Source organism: Poecilia reticulata, linkage group LG2 (assembly GCF_000633615.1).
Source record: "Poecilia reticulata strain Guanapo linkage group LG2, Guppy_female_1.0+MT, whole genome shotgun sequence".
In the NCBI taxonomy this organism is placed as follows: Eukaryota; Metazoa; Chordata; class Actinopteri; order Cyprinodontiformes; family Poeciliidae; genus Poecilia; species Poecilia reticulata.
In genome coordinates, this window is record NC_024332.1 from 31,810,572 (window position 1) to 31,831,643 (window position 21,072).

At 39.0% G+C, this 21,072-nt stretch overlaps 1 protein-coding gene across 2 annotated transcripts; it reads right to left on the bottom strand.

Moving 5' to 3' along the window:
• Window positions 1-287: 287 nt before the first annotated feature.
• Window positions 288-19,504, bottom strand: xirp2b (xin actin binding repeat containing 2b). 2 transcript variants are annotated; one of them, XM_008404046.2, is made up of 9 exons: window positions 19,280-19,504; window positions 17,359-17,444; window positions 16,837-16,965; window positions 15,955-16,044; window positions 15,042-15,099; window positions 14,847-14,935; window positions 5,134-14,422; window positions 2,329-2,459; window positions 288-2,133 (listed from the first exon to the last, which is right to left on the bottom strand). In XM_008404046.2, exons 2-8 carry the CDS (start codon window positions 17,407-17,409, stop codon window positions 2,368-2,370), a joined length of 9,798 nt encoding a protein of 3,265 aa, XP_008402268.1. In that variant the 5' UTR covers window positions 17,410-17,444; window positions 19,280-19,504; the 3' UTR covers window positions 288-2,133; window positions 2,329-2,367. The 2 variants fall into 2 exon arrangements, with proteins under 2 accessions (XP_008402268.1, XP_008402267.1); XM_008404045.2 differs by having other exon boundaries at window positions 17,359-17,521.
• Window positions 19,505-21,072: the final 1,568 nt, after the last annotated feature.

Sequence of the window (21,072 nt, forward strand, 5' to 3'; positions counted from 1 at the left end):
TATTTGCTATTCCCACCAGAGGTGGGGCGGGGTTAGAGTGGAGGTGTGGGGTTAGATTAGATTACTAGTTTGCATAAAACATACTAAAGTGTCTTTAACATCATAGCTGATGCAAGACAACACATTTTGGGATTCTTTCTCTACGCATAGAATTTGGGGCAAAAATTATGCAAATAAACAATGATTAAACTTATCACTTTCCCAGACAAATCTGTAAGTACAAATAACTCTTATGTGGCTGGATTAAACATTATGACTTGTACTTATCTGTAAAGAGACAAAGGAAGCAATAGGATAATATTTTTTTTATTGCCCTTTGATCAACAGTATTTCAGATGAAGCAGCCTGACAGCAGGACATTATCAGAAATGTTCTTGTACAAAGGAAAGTACAGTAAACTGTTTATTCTAAAAAATACACTTTTTTCAATGTAAAATATATTCTGTTCAAAGTAGGACACAAATGTCTCTATTAACTCCATTATATTATATACTTTCTATATTATAAATAAGACAATTTTAAGAAGATCGTATCAGTCTGCACACCAGGTGCGAAGAATAATGCTTAAAAATGTTTGGTTTAAAGGTGGACCTGCCGAAATAGTACAAAAGTAGAGAAAACAGAATGAAGCTGTTCAGAGTCCGTTAGTAAAAAAAAAAAAAAAAAAAACCTAGAATAAAATTTAAAAGGACTGAGTTGAATTATATTTTATTATAACTTTGTAATGACCTAAAGGTATCTGATTCAAATCAACTAGATCAGGGGATTTTAAAGTGTGGGTTGTGTCTCCTCTGGGGCTGCCATGAGATGAGGAAAAAAATAAGTAAACAAGAAAAAGCAACTGCGAACATTTAACCAACCAAATTAGACTTATGCCAGAGACAGATGGCTTTTTAGTACCTGAAGATGTGACGGGTAAAGCTAGGTTTATAGTTGATGCCATGCTAATAGCACTGTCTTTTCCTGTGCATTGGCTTTTTGCACGGTCGTGGTGCCAGACTGTGCCAGATCATGCGCACAACCTTTCACTCAAAATGAACAATTTGGGGGGGGGGGGGGCCCTTGAAGAACAGGTTCACCTGTACCAGCATCTATATAATCCCTCGCTGAAGGCTCATTCTCAGATAATACAGCACCAGCGTTTGCGTTAAATATGAAAGGGAAAGTTGCCTATTTGCTCTCTTAGGGGGGACTAACTCTTCCACACTTTAAAAACCCCTGAATTAAATTAAGTCATTTAATTAAAATGAATGTAAGTTTTTTTAATTTTTTTTATTTTTATAGAATTGATTAAAAACAACAGAAAATTGCTATGAGCGTCGGATCAAATACTGAATGGTTTATTAAACTGGACTACTGCTTATCAGGAAAAACCAACCATACACTGCACTGAACATTAAAATGACACACAGACTAATTTCCATGTCTGCCCAAACGTACTGTACCAGGCATATATCCACTTTCTATACTTTTATCTGCACTTTTATCTACCTTTTCTTTACTTACAATTACACCCTGCTTTTTCTCACAATTTACAAATATATACACAGTTTCCTCTCTATTCCTGTCAGTTACCCTTACCTTTGTACATTACTTAACTGTATGACCTTCATTTAAACACTTTCCTAACTGTACCACCAGCAGTCTTCCGTTACCCTTAAGTCTTTTGTTCTCTTTTATTGATCGTACTTGACTAAACTCTGAATGTGGGAGATTACATTTCAAAGGACGCTTCTGGGAACAGCCTTTCTGTGTTGGAGTTTGGGGGACATGGGAGAGCTTTCCGGAGGGGGCCAGTGAGGTTTTGTTAGCTGAATGTCTTCCTCTATTTTAAAGGTTTTCTTTGGTGGATCTCCCTGAGGGGGCCAGACGACGGTTATCTTGTTGCAGTGTGGCTTGCTTTCTTTAAATGTTTTTGTCATTTCGTTTTCACCTCTGTGGGGTTTATCTATTGAATTCACACTGTCCATGGAATATCTCCAATCTATTTGATCATCTAAGGGATTTGGCCCACTGTTTCCCACAGGAGGGTTTTGTCCAAGACTGTCTTCGTATATTCCTTTGGATTTAAGAAGCTGTTTGTAATGAGGTTGGCAGTAAAAATGTCCATGAAGAGAGACATAATTTCCCAAACTGCAAAGACAAAGAGAAAAAAAAAACATTTTTTTTTTTTTTACAATTTTGCTTTCGTAAACTAATATTTATTCATTTTTATTTTTAGGAAGCAATTCCAATCCATTCCAATCACATATTATACGTTTATATAATTTTAAATTTAGCAAATAAGACAAAAGCAGAGAGAGAACATTGAACTAATGTCACATTTACCTTAATTTATTTCTGCAATGCTCACAGCAGAAACAGGATTTATGGTACTTTTTTTTGTCCACTATCAGAGCATCCATCGGATAAGCCCTCCTCCGACACACTGCGCAGAGCTCCGACTTCGGAACCCGAATCTGCTTTCCAAAGAGATCAAAATGCAAACAGTGAGGTTTTGAGCTTATGCAGTTTTTGAGAATAGAAATATACTATTTTATATTTAGAAAGATATTTACTATTTTATATTTAGAAAGGTATTTCTATTTCAAATGACACGTTCTAACAGTAAGGAAAATACTGAGCTTCAACATAATATTGTGTTTTACTCACATTCATACTCAAACCACATCTCTGTAGTTGTAATATCTGAAAACTCTTTCAGACTAAAGAAGGTACATAATGTACAATAAATCATATTTGCCAAGGTAGATACGCACCTTACTTTAATACACTGTTGTGTTATCAAACAGACTGAAAATAGTGTTAATCATGAATGTCAAAAATTCATTATATATAGTGATGTGAAAATGCGCTTGCCCCCTTGCAAGTTTTTTCTCTCCCAATAATGAACACGGTCATTTAAAAATTGTATTTTGTGTTTACTTCAATCAATTAATCAATCAATCAATCAAATTTTATTTGTATAGCACATTTCAGCAGCAAGGCATTTCAAAGTGCTTTACATAATTAAAATAAAAACAGCAGATGACATTGAATGAAGAGTGAGAAAGAGAAATTGATTTTTAAAAAAAAAGAAAAATAAAAATAAAAAAGGATTAAAACATAGACATCAAAACCCACACTCTAATCCTAATTTAGCCATAAGCAAATCTAAACAGGTGGGTTTTAAGTTGATTTTAAAGGCACTCAGTGTTTCAGCTGTTTTACAGTTTTCTGGAAGTTTGCTCCAAATTTGTGGTGCATAGAGACTGAATGCTGCTTCTCCTCGTTTGGTTCTGGTTCTGGGGATGCAGAGCAGACCAGAACCAGAAGATCTGAGGGGTCTAGACGGTTGGTACAGCAATAACAGATCTTTAATGTATTGTGGTGCTAAACCGTTCAGTGATTTATAAACTATCAACAGTATTTTGAAATCTATTCTCTGAGCTACAGGGAGCCAGTGTAGGGACTTTAAAACTGGTGTTATGTGCTCTATCTTCCTTGTTTTAGTGAGAACACGAGCAGCAGCGTTCTGGATCAGCTGCAGCTGTTTGATTGATTTATTAGTCAGACCTGTGAAGACGCTGTTGCAGTAATCAATGTGGCTAAAGATAAACGCMTGGATGAGYTTCTCTAGATCGYGCTGAGACATAAGTCCTCTAATCCTAGAGATGTTCTTCACGTGATAGAAGGCCGACTTTGTGATTGTCTTAATGTGGCTCTGAAGGTTCAGGTCAGAGTCCATCACTACTCCCAGGTTTCGGGCCTGATCGCTGGTTTTCAGTTGTAATAACTGAAGCTGTACTTGTGTTGCCTTTGATTAATTATTTAGATTTTTTTGATGTTCCGAAACACTTACTTGTAGAAAAACGTACAAAGACAATAGGAAATCAGGAAGGGGAAAACACTTTTTGACACCACAGTATAATACACAGAACTTATCTGAAGAGTGCAATTAGGCTTTTTTTAAACTAAATATGTTAAATTGTTAAAAAAACAAAGCAAAGCCTTTAGTCTATTGATTTTGTAGATTTTCCATGTTGATGCTTCTGAGCCAAAAATTATGAACTAAAGCTGGATCTAAACCTATATATGAGGAACTGGATCCCTGCAACAGCAAATAATTGTGTCCTGGTTTCACAAAGAATCCAGAATATATACTAGTCTACGCAGCTAATATGGGACCTTAGTTTAACAGTTCATATTAATTTTTTGTACCTTTTCCTCTTGTGAGGACTCATATTTCAGATTTTAATACTAATTAAAAATATATATTTTGTTTATCTGTGATACTGATTTATTTACTGATTCAGTTTTAGAGATATCCAGTTAAAGCCTTCAAAAGTAATTTTGCTCCTGCTGAAGTTGTTTTTGTTTTCAGAAGTTTGTTGAACTGCTAAGGTAACAGTAGCATGTCTACTATTTATTTAATATGATTTGTCAATATCTTAGTTTGTAACATATTACAATGCCATGTTGAAAATGGTTATAAAAAAGTTGCTCTCTTCCCTCACAATTTTGGTATTTTGCTTATAGTATCATAAATTTCATGAATAATGTGTTAGGACAAGTAATTTTATCAGTAAAGAAAAACATGTGAGGAAACTAAAAAAACAAACAAAAATAAAGCAAAGTTGAAAAAAGCAGAGAACAAGTTGAACTATATTAATATTTTAGTTTTCTTCATTGCAAAGCAGATTTATATCATAATTGTATCTGAATAAAACTACTAAGCCAGTAATACCAACAATCCTGCCAGATTGCTCCATATATTTTGCCCCAAGGTGCCATCAACATGCAGCCATGCACTGAGCAACACTGCTGAACACACATCGGTTTCAGCCCGAAAGGAATGGCACACATGCATCAACCAATGCAGGTAATAACCCACAATGACTCATGTACCACATGTAAGAACTTTAATGTGCTTAATTTATTTTACTCAAGATAATTTCTAACTTATATCTTTTAAAGTTAGCATATTAGCAAATTAATGACATTTGTTTGTCAGCCTCCCTCTTAGCACCCCTACAGACTTCCCCTTCCAGGCCATTTCAGACACTTTTCATTATAGAGACTATGAAAACAATCTTGTAAAAGCACATAGGCCATGCTATCAAATTTCGCTGTTTCATGCCATGCACTCTTTACCCAATGAGACAGTCTTTGTCTGATGTAGCACAGCTTGTGATGATGTCTCTTCAGAAACAGTGTACCCAAGATTTTTGAAAACCGTCTCGCTCTCTGTCCATGTTTTATGGAAATTCCTTAGCAGATTTTCTGTGGTGTCCTCATCGTAAGTTTCTGTTCGCCTGGCAGCTTTCTTTTTGACGGCGTCAGCATAAGAAAAAGCGACTGGCTGGGTTGAGACACTTTCGGAGTGCTGAGTGACAGCAGTGATTGTTCCAGTTACTTTGTTACCAAATTCATCAACGTTCGAGAAATGTTCTGTGATAGTTTTTGCTTCAGATAGTGCAGATGGTTGTGCCAATATTGTGTCTGCATCGTTTTTCAGAAAAGGGAGGGGGGTGCTCTGCCTTGAGTCTCCTTTTGTCTCATGAGATCTTTCCAGCTTTGAAGAGTCTGCTCTTGTTTTGCAGAGACTTGACACAAGCTCCTCCTGATCCTTCCTCTCCTCTGTAACTGAGAAACACTGCTCACCCAGTTCAAAAACATTTCTAATCACCTGGATGTTAAAACTCGGCATTTCCTGTTGCAGTAGGTCTGCTTTTTCTTTATTACAGTCTGAGCTCTTGTTGTCATTGTGAAGGCACTCTCCAGGTGGAGTGAGCTCTTTTCTGCTATATTGCTTTTCTTCTGGGGATTCAAATTTGTTTATAAAGCTTGACAAGTCTGCCTTTAGAGGCTCATCTTTTTCTCTGTTCTTGTTTTCAGCCTCACGCTCCTCCATGTCAGGGCCCAGCCGTTCACTCATGGTGATGGCCTCCTTGCGCACAAATATCTTATTAAGCTCAGCTTTTTGCGCCCCTTCAAAGAACTCCCGTTTTTCTTTGACAGACGCAGATATCATGTCAGAATCATCCGAATCTTCCGCAGAATTTGCCTCCTTTTGGAGTAGTAGCACATCATTCTCAGAGCTACTTTGTGTAATGCTTGTTTTTGAGTTGGCTGACTCAGTAGGTGTCCTTGAAGTCTCTGAAACTTGAGCATCAGTTTTGATTTGCTGGTGAAATGTTGAAGGCAGTTCCACGACCTCTGATTTTTTCTCAATAACTTGTTGGGTGAGCGGTGGTGGGGGCGTGACAACCCGAGAGAGTTTTGCTGTTGTTTCTTTGAGTCGGGCCAAATTTTCTGCCTTATCAAATGTCGGCGAAGGTGTGATTCTGGTGATGCGTGATGTTGGGGTGTCACACCTGCGTGGCGGAGGCGTAGGAGGGGTGGGTGGCCTGTGGAGTAGGGTGGGTGATGGAGTCACTCTTTGTGGCGAGTCTGTTCTTCGTGTGGACTCGATGGTGATAAATGTTGGAGAGGGAGGACGCATTCTGAGTGAGGGTGATGGAGCTCGAAGGTCGATTGACTTGCACAAACTCACTTCTTCCTTTCTGCTTTCATGTGAGGTGCTTTTAAGAGTTTGGTGTTCAATTTTGGCAGAACCGATGCTGATTTTCGATATTCTTTGCGCCACCAAGGCAGAACTTGCTTTCTCTGCTACCGGCTCACATTCATGCTTCTCCAGTGTTTCGTCTGTAAGGTCCATTAGTTTGGATTCTGCAAGTTTCTTAAGATTCAAAATAATTCTTTCATTGGTCTGAGCATCGTTTTCAGCAGCACTTTGTTCCAAATCGTGTTTCCTTTCCGGAGTTATGATCCAATCTGGCACTGAGTTTAAAAGACTTTTTACAGATTTGGAATGCGTTTTCTCTGAAGTGCTTTGTATCTCTGTGATTTGAGAGATTAACACTTGGACRTCATGCCTCTGAGTTCCCTTTGTTCTTTCTGTCGTGGATTTTACAAGTTCATTTTGTTCTGACTTGCCTGTCACCGTAATTGGGACATCCCAGCTTTCTTTTGGTTGTTCCTTTGCGCTCTGTTGAGAAACTGCCACTTCTTTCTTTTGAGATCCCTTCCCTGGTGTTTGAAGTGCTTTTTGTTGCACAGACTTCTGATCATCTTTTCTGTCAGCAGTAATAACCTCTCTCTTGATTTGAACGTGCTCTTCTTTTATACTTTTCTGAATTTGGTCGAATGCATTTGTTTCATCTCCTTGTTGAGTCATTTCAGATGTTACTCTCTTTACTTCTGTGTTTGATTCAGTGACATTTTCTTTACCTTGGCCTTGCTGTGCATTCCCTTTAGACTTTTTGGATTTCTTCTTCTTCTTTACTGGAGCAGGAGTTTCTGGTTGATTGGCAGTATTGCTTACAGGTGTTGCAGCCACAGCAGGGGAAGTAATATCCGTCTTTTTCTCTTGTTTTATCTCAGCGGCTTCTACTTTCAAATCTTGTGAAACACTCTGCATCTCATTGTCACTGGATTTGTTAATCTCTGCTGACTTTTCTTGTTTGCTGTAGTTCTTTTTTGATTTTTGGCTTTGTTTGCCTGCTTTTCCATTTGCAATAAGAGACATATTTTCTGTTGGCAGATCTGAGACATTTTCTTGGCTCCTATTTGAAGACACATTTATTCTGTTTGTTTCATCTGTAAAAACATTATTGCATACCTGTTTTGCCTCGTGATCAGTTTTGTTTTGATCTTCTAATATGTTGGAAGTAGTGTTGTGCGTTTTAGTGTCTGTTTTGGCATGGCCACTTACATCAGCAATAGAGATCAAGACTTTATCAGTTTGGCCAGACTGACTCGAAGACACTGATACAGTTTTCTGGGTAGTTGTTTGCAGATGCTGTCTAACAGTTGAGACGGAGGAAATCTTTTGACTGGAGACCAACTTAGTATTTTCACTCGATACAATTTGCTGTTTTGCAGACAATGTAACTGTGGAATCCATAGTGGTGTTGCCATGGTGGGACCTGGGATTGCTTTGGGTTACATCTGATACCAAAACCGTCATAGAGGAGTCTGAATAAGCACCTGTTTTTGTATTTGTACTTCCTTTCTGAGTGGCTCCTGAGATACTGTAATTTCCCTGATCCCGGTTGGACAGCATTTCAAGAGCAGCGCTCATGGAGTCATATGCAAAAGTGGGAGACGGAGAAGTTGGGGGTGTGTTTTCCTCCCTAAGTTTCCGGTATTTCTCCTCTGCTTTTATCAATGCTGTGTTAAATTTACTAGCTTTCCCTCTCATGAATGGTGGAGGGGAAGGTGGTGGAGTGAATTTCACTGGAGCAATGTAAACTTTCCTCAGTGGCAGTGGCAATTCTGCCGGAAGAGGTGGAGATGGCGGTGGAGTAAATTTCACAGGAGCAACGTTGACCTTCTTGAGCAGCTTAGGAGATTCTGGGAGTGGAGGTGGAATGTCATGGGAGACCATTTTTGAAATGTGCACGATTGCTTCTCTTTCATTTTGGTTTGCCTTCACTTCAGCTTTCACAGACGTCGCCTGTACCTGTTGCTTTTTACTGAATTCAACTTTAGACTCCAACTTTGGAACTGGCTGCAAAGCAGGAACTTTCACTTTTTTGACTATCATTCTTTTTGCTGTTGATGGAGAAGCGGGAACTGCTTGCGTCGGGGTGCTCTCCAGTTCTCGCTGAGGTGGGGGAGGTGGGAGGAAGTCTTGCTCACCAGTGAGTGGTGGTGGCGGGGGAGGAAGGTGGTCAGTGTCAGCATCAGCAGTTGGTGGAAGTGGACTAGGAGGAGGAGGAGGAAGAAGGTCTGTTTCTGCAACAGGTGGAGGTGGTGGTGGTAGAGGCAGATCATGCTCTGGTGCTTGTGACTTTAACATGTAATTGTCAGTTTTTACTTTGGTTTTAGACAGTTTTCCCATCCCCTTTTGGTTTGATTTAAGATTACGAAACTCTGTTTTTACCGTTTTTATGCCATGGTTTTGAGTAATCGTTTTGTGCTCCACCACTGTTGAAGTCTTTATCCTAACTGTATCTGACTGATTAGTAATGGAGTGATTTTCCTTAGATGTTTCAACCTGCTTTGCTGTTTTAATCTTTTGTATGTCCCTCTGCGCGTCTGGATTTAAGTTTTTCACAGCAGGGCTCTGTTTGACTTTAACCCTTCTGTATACTCCATGTCTGACTTTGGGAGTTTCCCGCTGTGCTGTTTCCATAAGTGATTTGATTGTGCCTTTAACATCACCCTTTATTACTTCCTCTTTTTCCTGTTGGGTTTGCTCCTGTGTCTCATATAAGGACTTGATTGACATTTTGATATCACCCTTGATATCATCTTCAAAGGCGAATTTCTGTTGAGTCTTTGGGGATAGTGGAGGCTCCATGAACATCTGAATTGTCCCTTTGACATCTCCTTGAACATCTATTTCCTGCTGACATGCTTTTCTCTCACTTGAGGCATCTTGCAGACTTTGCATTGCCATATGAATATCACCGCGAACAATTTCTTCCTTTTCAACTCCCTTCACTGCTTGCTTTGCCATTTCCAGGGATTTTAGGGTCGCCTTCACATCTCCAGGAACTAAGTCCTCAACGGCAAAACTTCCAACTCTGGAGGTGGATGATTTCTCAAGAGATCTTAGAGCGCCCCTGATATTTCCGGGAATAATATCTGGCTTCTCCACCTCTTTGTTGCGTCTCTGAGCCCTCTCCAAACACCGCAGTGCTTTTGGAATATTGCCTTTTACCACCTCCTCTTTTTCCACAACCACCGTCTGATTAGCTGATTCTGACAATGAGCTCAGAGCAGCTTTTAAATCTCCTTTGACTATCTCCTCCCTCTGGATTCTCTCCAGTGAGACAGTTGGCTCTGCTGTGAAAACTTTTAATGCATTGTGAACATCTCCTGGTATAACATCCTCTACTGTGCGTTCAATTTGCATTTGATGTTGGCCGAGGACAGATTTGGTGCTCTTGATGTCGCCCCCAATGATCTTCTCTTTTTTAGCTGTGTCATCCAGAGTTTCATCAGGGCCTAGCTGGAGTTGTTTGAGATAATCAAGAGCTCCAGATTCAATGCATGTGGAGTAAAAATTGACATTCCCTCTTTCAGTGTCATCTATCTTTATCTTCACTGCCTGATCTGACTTTTCTGAGCTGGACAGCCTTTCAAGAGCACTCTTTATGTCCCCTTTTACAACATCTTCCTTTTCAACATTAACATCCTGGTTTTTATGTAGAAGGGAATATAATGTCATCCGTACATCTCCTTTTTCATCCTCCTGAATGAGTATGCCCTGTTTTGCTGATCCAGTCTTACTGAAGAGGTTGTTGATTGTTTCCTGAATGTCACCACGCAGAATTTCCTCCTTTTCGACATTACTTTCTTTTTCCTGGCTGAATAGCTGCTCCACTGTTGAGCTGATGTTTCCCTTCTCTTCTGAATCTATGACAATTTGCTGCTCCCTTTTTTCCTTTCTGTTAAGGAGGTTCATCATAATAGTTTGTAGATCTCCCTTGATGATTTCCTCTCTCTGAATCTCTGGAGTCTGCTGATTCATTAGCTGGTATTTTGCCATCCTTATATCACCAATCTCGTCAGCCTCTATTAGTATTCCCGTTGAGTTCACCATTTTCTGACTGTAAAGTTCCTCAAGGGTTCCCTTGATGCTTTTCCCCAATATTTCAGTCTTTTCCACCTTAGTCTCACTAAAGCCATCAAACGGTGTTGTTTCAAAGAGCCATGTTGTTGTTTTTACATCTGCTTTGGGAATTTCCTCCTGAGCAACAGATATGTTCTCACCCTCATCAACTTCTTTAATGTGATCGAGAGGATTTTTCTCAAAAAGCCAGACTGAATGTTTAACATCTCCCTTTGCAACCTCCTCCTTTTTAACAGTTTCAATTAGATTTTCAGAGCTCATGCTTCTTATTCTGTCAATGGACTGGGTTTCAAACCTCCACTTTGCGGACCTGACATCACCTCTCTGTATTTCACTCACATTAACAGTCCTGACAGATCCCTCTGAGGAGGTGTCAGTTTCAAAACGCTGTTTATTCATTCTCACGTTGCCTCCTTGAATGTCTTCCACAGTTTTTATGAAAGGCTTACTTTCTTCAGCAATCCTATCCAGGGGCTGGGTCTCAAATTTCCATTTGGCAGATGTTACATCTCCTTTTTGTACATCTTGTTGTGTTACGGATTTAATGATGTAGACCTCATCTGTGTCTTTAATTGCATCAAGAGGTTTTGTTTCAAACAACCACCGGGTCCCAACAACATCTCCCGTCTTCACCTCCTCACTTGTAACAGTGGTGACCTCATGGTAGTGACCCTCTTTGTCCTGTATGGCATACAGGGGCTGTGTTTCAAACATCATTGTGTAATTTCTAACATCGCCTTTCTCATCCTCGTCGCAAATAATTTTGGAGGTCTTTATGTTTTCTGTTTCAGAAGAAACCTCTTGGATTTTATCTAGGGAATAGGTCTCAAAAATAAACCGACCCTTGTTGACGTCGCCCCGTTGCACATCGCTGACTGTGTGACTGTTCATGTATTCCTCTTTGCTGTCATGTATTTGGTCAATGGACTGATTTTCAAAGAGCCATTTGCAGTTCACAACATTTCCTCTTTGTATGTCCTCGGTCTGAACTCTCTTGAGCTTTTGCATTACTTCATCAGAGGAAGACGTCATGATGTCTGATGTTTGGTTTTCGAAAATATATTTTTTTCTTGAGACATCTCCAGATGCAATGTCTATCTCTGTGACACGTTTATAAGATCCTCTCTCCTCCCCCGTGAGGTTCTCCAGGTTTTCTGTCTCAAAAAGAAAGCAGGCCATTTTTACATCTTTTCCTTTAATGTCTTCTTGGTTTAAACTGCGTGTCTTCAAAACTGTTTCCGTTTCGTCATGAATCGAGTCAAGTGTTTGTGTCTCAAACAGCCATGTGCAGGTTTTGACATCTCCCTTGCGTATTTCTTTGGATTCATTCTCTCCTTTCAGTTCCACTCTTTCATACAGGATGTCCATTGGCTTTGTTTCAAACAACCACTTGCATGTTTTCACGTCCCCCTTCACGATGTCCAGAGTTTTATTTGTCTCCACAGTTTCTTCATCTTCAAGATTGCTGAAGAACTTGATTGCATCAAGAGGCTGCGTTTCAAATAGCCACTTTGCAGTCTTGACATCGCCAGATTCAACTTCCTGCTTAGATATTCCCTTAATAATTTGATATTTTTCAACACTGTCATCAAACTGATCAATGGGACGTGTTTCAAACATCCACTTGTAGGTTGTTACATCTCCTTTAATAACCTCCTCACGGCGCACTGTTTTCACCTCATGAAAGTGGCCTGAACTGTCTTGCATGGCATACAATGCTGATGACTCAAACAAGTTCTTGTTTGATTTTACAGAGCCAGATGTCACACCCTCTATTGCAATCATTTGCAATTCCTTACTTGTGCTAAAGTCCGTGCTCTCAAAAATGTGCTTGTAGTTTGACACATCCACTTTATCAATTTCTTCGAGGTCAATCGTTCGGATTACTTCTTTCTTTTCCTCTCTAATTTCCTCCAGTGGTTGGCTTTCAAATAACCATTTCTGATGCCTTACATCGCCCTTCTCCTCATTAAGTGGTATGGTCTTTTTCAGTTTGCCCACCTCAGCCAACTCCTTCAAGTCTTCGCTTGGAATCGTTTCAAAATATTCTCTGGCTGATCTCACGTTGCCAGCAACAATTTCTTCTTTTGTCAAGGAGTAAGTATTTGAGTCATCTTTTAATGTATCCATTGGCTGCGTCTCAAAGACCCAACAGTTCCTACGGACATCTGCCCTGCAGCTTGTTCCATCCTCTTGCGTGAGGTCATCCTCAACATTCACAGTACGAATGACTTCTTTTTTCTCTTCTCTTATTTGTTCTAGAGGCTGACTCTCAAACCGCCACTTCTGGTGTCTCACATCCCCTTTTATTTCTTCATCTACTGTTGTCTTTTTAAGTTTTCCAACCTCGGGGCAGTTCTTCCTGGCTACTTGAGGGCTGGTTTCAAAAAAATCCCTCGCAGATCTAACATTTCCTCCTATAATCTCTTCAATTGACTCAGATGTCATGGCCATTGGAGAGTCTTCTGGTTGTGTTTCAAAGACTAACCGGTGCTTGCGCACATCGGCTCCAATAATATCTTTCTTCTCTGTTTGCAAACTTTGCCACTCATGGAGAGAATTTAATGTTTTTATCTCAAACAACCATCTGCCCCAATCTCCCTTGCTGCTATCCTCCATAGACAGACTGCACACAAGCTTTAAGGGAACAAATTCTTTGTTTGTCAGGTCCAGAGGTTGGGTGTCAAAAAGCCAGCGTGAAGCAAGAGAGTTCCCCAGTTCGGTTTCTATTTTGCGCACAGACTTTATCTCCAGCATTTGGCTCGATTGTCCTATGATGACACATTTAAACTGAGTGTCAAACGTGCTTGTTATGACTTTAACCTCTCCACTGATTTCCTCCAACACTGAACGTAAGCTCAGCAGGTGGCTCTCATCAATAGTCTCTGTGTGCCCCAAGCTTTCTATTAACTTACTATCAATCATGTAAATAGAAGCATTTCCATCATCTTCAGTAAACAAAATCTCTTTAGTCAAATCCTCCTCCTTGTGCATTTTGTTTAGGGTGTCCATACTCTGAGTTTCAAACAACCACGCTGCGGCACGAACATCTCCCTTGTCGAATTTGTTGAATTTGTTTTTGTATTCTGTTGAGTTGGTGTTCAGTGAGCCCAGCTCATCCATTGGCTTGGTCTCAAACATCCATGCCGTACGTCTCACGTCTTTACCCACAATCATTTCCTGTTGAGTAATTCTCTTGTTGTCTTCTTCCTCATCAGGAGTTTCATCTTTAATAGCATCCAGTGGTTTATTTTCAAACATCCAGCGCATGGCTTGCACCTCCCCAGGGAGAATCTCTTCCCACTCCTCATACTCCTCACCATAGATGTCATCGGGACTACCATTATCATTATCATCATCATCATCATCCTCATATGTGAACACTTGGCTCTCTACCTGATTGTTCTCTGTTTCACTGTATTCACTGTAGTACTCTTTTTCAATATTCTTACGAACCTCAGGATGGATGTGTTTGTATAGACGTTTCAGCTCAGACATACCCTTCTGCTTGAAAAAGGCTTCTCGATTGAGTTGTTGTTTGTTTACTGGCTCCAGAGGCTCATGTGAGGGATGGCTCACTGGAATATTTTCACTGTCTGATGGCATTTGTAATAAGTCTGGAGGAGGAGGAGGAAGATATTCAGAATCCTCAGCTGGAGGGGATGGAAAGTCCTCATAATCCATCACTGCAGCTTGGATTGACTCCGTAGCAAATTCCTTACACACTTCACTAGTCAGCTTGTTGCTCTGATTCACGTTTGAAGACCACTTTGATCGATTGATGTCACGTCCAATCTTTGTTGGGAATAAAAATGACATATATATTTTTAGTAGATTAACTATTAAAAAACATGAGTATATAATTTAATACATCGAACTCTCAAAATCTGGTTGTTGATGGGGGCTAATACAGAAAGGTAATCCATCAATAGTTAAATAAACTTCTAAATTGCTTTCTTCTCATTCACTTCCAAACGACAGAGATAAATTGCTGATATAACGCAAGACAAATCTGTCAAGGTTTTGAGTGAGCAGCACAGGTACACAGCAGTCCAGTGACATAATTTACCTCACCTGAGTATTATGAATTTGCACAGGTGTGCAGCTTCAGCAGAGAGTGTGTTCTACTGTGCAATTGTTTAACAGAGTTAAAAGAACTAATCTTTACATTTTGAGAGTGATCTCAGAAAAAATATGCTTCCTTTTCAAAAGTTATTACCTTAATTGGTTTTTGTGCAGCAGCCTCTTCTATTGTTCTTTCAAAGTGATCTCTCAGCTCTTTGGTTGTGAACCTGGGAAACTCTTCGTCTAATCGTTAGCACAGGAGTTACAACAAAGAGGAGATTTGTATTAGCAAAGCAGAGATAGGAAACAAAGAATGAGGATTAACAGATAGAGTTTCATGAGCTCCTACTTGCGTCATTCTGATGGTTTTCATAACTGGACGCCAAGTTGCTGTCATTGTAGGTCACCTGTGTGTGTTTTAAATGAAAAATGATGAGAGGGAATTTATGTAACTGACACATACATAACTATAGTGACTCTTCTTGCAGTTATGCACATTTATGTAAATGCTTAAAAAACTTGTGTTAAATGGATTTAACCTTTACTGCTTAAAGCAAAAACAAAATTAGCATTAGTTTAATTGGTTTTGCTGATTTACATGGGATGTTTCATGGTTAAAACTTGCAGAGTTCAGGGTTATGCTACTCATGGACGGGTTATTGTGGCTAAAGTGAATGGTTGTTGCTTTGTATATTTGTGGAGATCAGAGGAGTTGATGCTCAGAGAAAGCACCTCCTATAATTAGATTGTTCTATATCAGAAAGAGAGTCTTTCTCTGAGTTCAAGAACTCAAAATACCTCTGGCTAGCTTTTCTAATCAGGTTAGAAAGAAATTGAGTACTTAATTTCTTAATTCAGCTTCATTAAATGTTCCATCAATGTCCTGCTTTTCTCCCAACAACTACAGTTAGGTATTGAAATTCAGGATTTTGTCACAGACTCCTGGAAAATGCTTTGTAATCAGTTTCATTTTAGTTATTGTTGCCTTGGTTTTCATTTCGTAATAATTTAGTGTGACTTTTACATGTAGCTTCAAGATAAGAAGCATTGTTATTTATTTTTTTATTTTTCATTGTTTTGTTTGTATCATTTTATCTAATGAGTAGTGAGTAGCTACTGGGATAAACTGTAATACATTTCTTCCTTGATTTGAATCCTTTCAAGTGTTAATTATTGCACAGATTCTGCTGAAAACTGAGAAATATACAAAGATCTTCTTGCATTTCTTTTAGAATCATAATTGCAGAAAATGTTATGCATACCATAGCTTCCTGGAAATGTAGCTGCTGGCTGCCTGGGACGACCGACCTGCTGCCACTTGCTGCCTCTGTAACCTCAGAGGTTGACATCTCCTGTTAGGGCAAAAGAGGCATTTGTCAAAGATTGTAGATGACTTACAACCTTATAACACAAATGTCTTAGTGCCTCATATCATAACCAACTCATTTTATGGCCAGCAGTCAGACTCAACTCCAATTTACTAGTCTGTTAAAGCATAATAGTACACAAGTCAACACCATCAACACCTTACGCTTCTTGAGCTTTGAAAAAAAAAAATCACAGGAGTAAAGGTAATAAAGCCAAGTTCTTCTTTCACACTGTGAAAATATCCAATGAATATTTCCTTTATATTCCTTGTTTAGTTATCTGTCTACATAAATGGACTGCAGCATTTATAAATATTCCCTGGAGGCTTTAATAAAAGCTGATGAAATATCAAGCAGTGCAAGCAACATGGGTCCACATGTTCAACTACAGGAATAACAACAAAGTGCCATGCAAAAGTATTCATAACCTCAGATCTTTTATGAAATTGTTCACATTGCAACCTCAACTTTCAATATATTTAATTAGGATTTTTGTAAAAGATCAGCACAGAAAGTAAATTTTTGCTTGATTGATTCACGTCAGAATCTTAAAACATCCGAACTGGATTAGTGATCTTGCAAGGCACTGCATATATAACCTCACACAGAGTTCAGTTTATCAGTTTTTACTTGCAAAAGTCCCATTCAAATGATTAGAATGTCAAGCGTTATGATGCAGCAGCAACCAAGCTCAGGTCGTTACAAAGCATTGCCACGATTTGCACACTCATCTGCCCCGAGCACTTTGTATCAACCTAATGGAGCTGATCTGTGTACCTGCTCAGTTTTGTGATGGAAATGAAACTGAGCTACACTGTGTGATGTTGAAGCTTCCTGGGTATGAATTTGTTTCCTCACGCTTGTAAGTCCCCCAGGCAGGGAACAGACCTCTGACTCCTCCATGACCTAATGAAGCAGAAAACATTGTTAGCTGCTTCCACTTCTGGAATCAAACAGCTGCTCAGTATGGCTTTTCATATTGGGATGCATGCGGCGCAGGCAGCTGTCAGGGGTTGTGACAGCTCATGTAGTTTGTGCAGTGTTTTTTTCAAATTTCCCAACAGTTGCTTAAATGTAGTAAGTGATTTTTACGGTCTGCATGAATGCAAAAACTGACCCATGGTCACAGAAAAGAGTTGTCAACTTTATCAAGACTTTATCGCAACAGAAACAACAGTTTACTTCAATTACCTCAATTGTTGTTTCCATGATCCATGACYATTTTTGCAATTATCATGATATAATAGGGAAAAATACATTTTCTTTTCACTGCAATAGTCCATGCACAAGCTGGAATACCCCGCTGGTGATGGTGTTGTCTGCTCGCTTGGAGACAGCTGCCCGGGACATTGCCTCACAGTTGGCCTGTGGGATGACGTCTGAGTCTGCAGAGAGAATCCCGATTCCTCTGGTTTTAAACTTTTAGGATTTCCAGCCCTGGTTGAACCTGCACTGCCAGCAGCTGAGGCACACAAAGCCAACAGTTGGAGAACACGTTTACCATCTGTTTTTTTTTTTTCTCCAATAATTTGAAACCAAATAACATGATGCCATTATAAATACATCTAGATAAAATCAGGTAAGTAATATATTTTTGTTAACTCATAAAGTGCTGTTGCAGAGCAGCTGGTGCAAATACCATGATGCTCCTCTGGCCCAGGACTTAAAACGTTTGCACACCTGTCTTCTGGCATCCAGCTGCTCACAGGATGTGTAAGATTTAGTAAAACAGTGGTAAACAATTATCCAATGTTGAAGACATTAACGTGATTTGTGGGGATTTAATATTATACCTCATTTAAATTTGCTCTCAAATGATATGAATGTGCTATTTAATGTGTCTCGGCACTCGTTATCYTCTTAGATTAATGAGTACTTCTGTAGTTTCATAACCCTGTGAAATTATGATTTATGTCATTTAGAGTTTTAAGAGGGTCAAGATTCACATTAAGGTTGCTGTATTTCAGACTGAGACATTTTCACGGTCTGCTTTTAAATCATGTTTCTGGTATAGTTGGAATAAACGTATATGACAAGAGAATAACCTAAACGGCTTCATGATGATACATTTTCCTTCCTTTGATTTTAGCCAGCTTCTCTTGTGCTTTTATTTCTAATTGATAATAAAACGTTTATGTGTAATTGCTAAACCTCCAACGGCTGTGTCAGGAGCTTACCCACTTCTCTAATTTGGAAAGTTATCTTGTTTGTCTCTCAGTTCTTGTTCATTTAAAATGTGTTCAGAACAATAAGAAAATAAACTCTAAGCTCAGTTTTACCTAAACAGTCCTGGCCCTTGTGTGCCAAGACTGTATAAATAAACTAATCTGTACTTAGTTTAGTTATTTAGCTAAAAATAAGTGAAACATATAATAAATCCTTCTTCATTAACTTTTTATGTATTAAAATGTTTTTAATTCATAAATTAATTTATATATTGAAAAAGAAAAAAAAATTGAATCAGTGGTATGCCAGAAAAATGAAATGTAACCACTTTTTATGTTGGTAGGCTGTTATTTTAAACGTTTCAGTACAACTTATGAAAGCTCAATAAATTTGGTTTWAAAAATTCAGTCAAGTCGAACGATTTTGATACGAACCAAAAAAATTCAAATCTGTCTTCAGGTTCAGCCTATTACATGGCAGACTAGGGCAGACTAGGTTGGGACAAGAGCTCAAATATCAAGAAAGTGAAGTTATCTTGGCGCCATGTACATGCAAAAATAAATCCAGCCTATTTTAGACTTAACCATCATGGGTCATGTTTCTCAGTGAAATACAGTGGAAAACTGGGAGGTCAAAGTTCCCCTTTCCAAAAGCATGAACAAACTTGCACTCATGACCTTGCATTTAAGAATGCATTTCAGTTTCCCTTCAAAACTCCTTGTTTCATGACCCGGCTCTGAGGTTATGAATTATCTAACAGCCAGAAGATCTGGCCTTCATACATACAAACAAACAAACAGCTAAGCTACTGGAATAACTTCATAGAATTTTTCTAATCTGTTCTTAGGCTAAAGGTAATTTTAACTTCTCATTTTAGTCACAGTTTGGTTTATATTTTGCTCTCAAATCCTGTACTATGCGAGGATGTTTGCTCACCACCAATGATTCACTGATAGCCTTTAGCTATTTTGTTACATCTGACAACATTGARGCAAAAAAAATGAAAAGTAAACTTGAAAGCTAGAAACAGGCAAAATAGATAAACAGCACCTACCAGGAAAGGATGGTGTTGAATTATAAAATATATGATCTCAGCAAATAGAATCCCACAACAAGGCCACTGCACCCCTGCCTGCAGGGTCTTTCCAAGCAAAAAAGAAAAATCCGGGTCAGTGATGGAGACCAGCTCCAAGGCAATGTGTTCACCTCTGTCCAAAAAGCAGACAGTGACAGCTGATTTTATTTTAGACCCTCCGCCCCCTTGCAGAAGATGGTCCCGCGGTGTTTTTTCSCCCCTTTTTTTAAGGTTGTAAGGCTCCATGCCTCCTGCGCCCAGTCCCAAGAAAACCCATACAGAAATACATACTGTGACTTATTTGCAGGCCCTTGTATACAGCTAAATCYGGCCACAGAGGTTTCATCATCATGTCTATCACCAGAGTAGATTCCATAGTTCAACAGCTGCTACCGTCTATCACTATACAACAAAATATGCGCATGGAAACCCACCACAAGATACTCTTGAGAATTTAATCAGTATTCACTTTTTCAGGGACCGAAGCAGAAGAAAGCAGATGTAAATTCCTCGCGACAGAAAAATGGTGTTTATATGTGCGAGTCTGATTTGGGATCAGTGATGTAATGCTACATGCTGAGGAGTACAGAGTTTCTGGGGCTGTAAATACAAGCGACACGTCTTAAGTGTGGAGGAGCTGGCCGGCTCGTCTTGTTTAGCAAAGCTGCAAACTGTGGCGCCAGCCTGGCTGTGGCATCTCATGGAAGGTAGCTCAGTGTGTTTGCCAGGCATCGGCTCGTCTGCCGCATGTAAAACTCACACCTGTATTTCTACAGACCACCTGCTTGGCGAAGACTTTTCATGTTTTCTTTTTTTTCCTCTTATGCATGATTTTCCTTAAAACTAACTTTGCTTAAATATTTGCATGCATCTAGTGTATGTAATTGGTTCAACAGTTCTTTTTCTCGTCTGTTTTGTCTATTAAAAAAAACATTCAAATTTGATCATTTGTTTTAAAGCAATGTGATGTAAAATCAAAGATTTTAGTCTTTTTAAGAAAAAATAAACTTTTTAGGCCTACATGAAGAACTTCATGTGTGGTGGAAAACCAACACCACAAACACAATATGCTTGCCTGTCAAAATGGTAGAGGCAGCATCATGGTGTGAGGGTACTTTTCTTCATCAGCGGCAAAGAAGCTGGTCAGAGTTGAAGGGGAACACAAACAAAAGTTTAGGGGAATTCTTGAACAAATTCTACAAAAGACATAAGACTGAGGTGGAGATTCATCTTGCAGTAGTACAAACATACAGCCAGAACAATGACAGAATGGTGTGGATTGAGGCACATTCACGTGTTAGGATGAGCCGAGTCAAAGTCCAAACCTAAATACAAGAAGATCTCTGGCCAACCTAACTAAACTTGAGCCATTTTGCAAAGAAAAATKTGCAGAATTCTCAGTCTTTGGATGTGAAAAGTTGGTAGAGACAAAAGACTCCCAGAAAGAAAATAGGAATACTAATACTTCTGCAAAGTATCCAAATGATTTTCATAAATACTTTTTATAGTAAATAAGATTTTCGTGTAGATACGCTGGTCATTCAATCAATGAAGATGAAAAAAAGAAGAAAGGCAATAAACTCAGATTTACATAACCAAAGAACAACCAGCTCTGGCAATAACAATTGATTTCATTTGAATACAATGCAATGTTATGAGTTTGTCCTTTGATTGCAATCAAATTTTAATTACAGCATGTGAGCTATAATTCTCAACAGTTTGTGCATTTCCTTATTTATGCAATTAGCCTTCATGCTATCCACAAAGCAAAC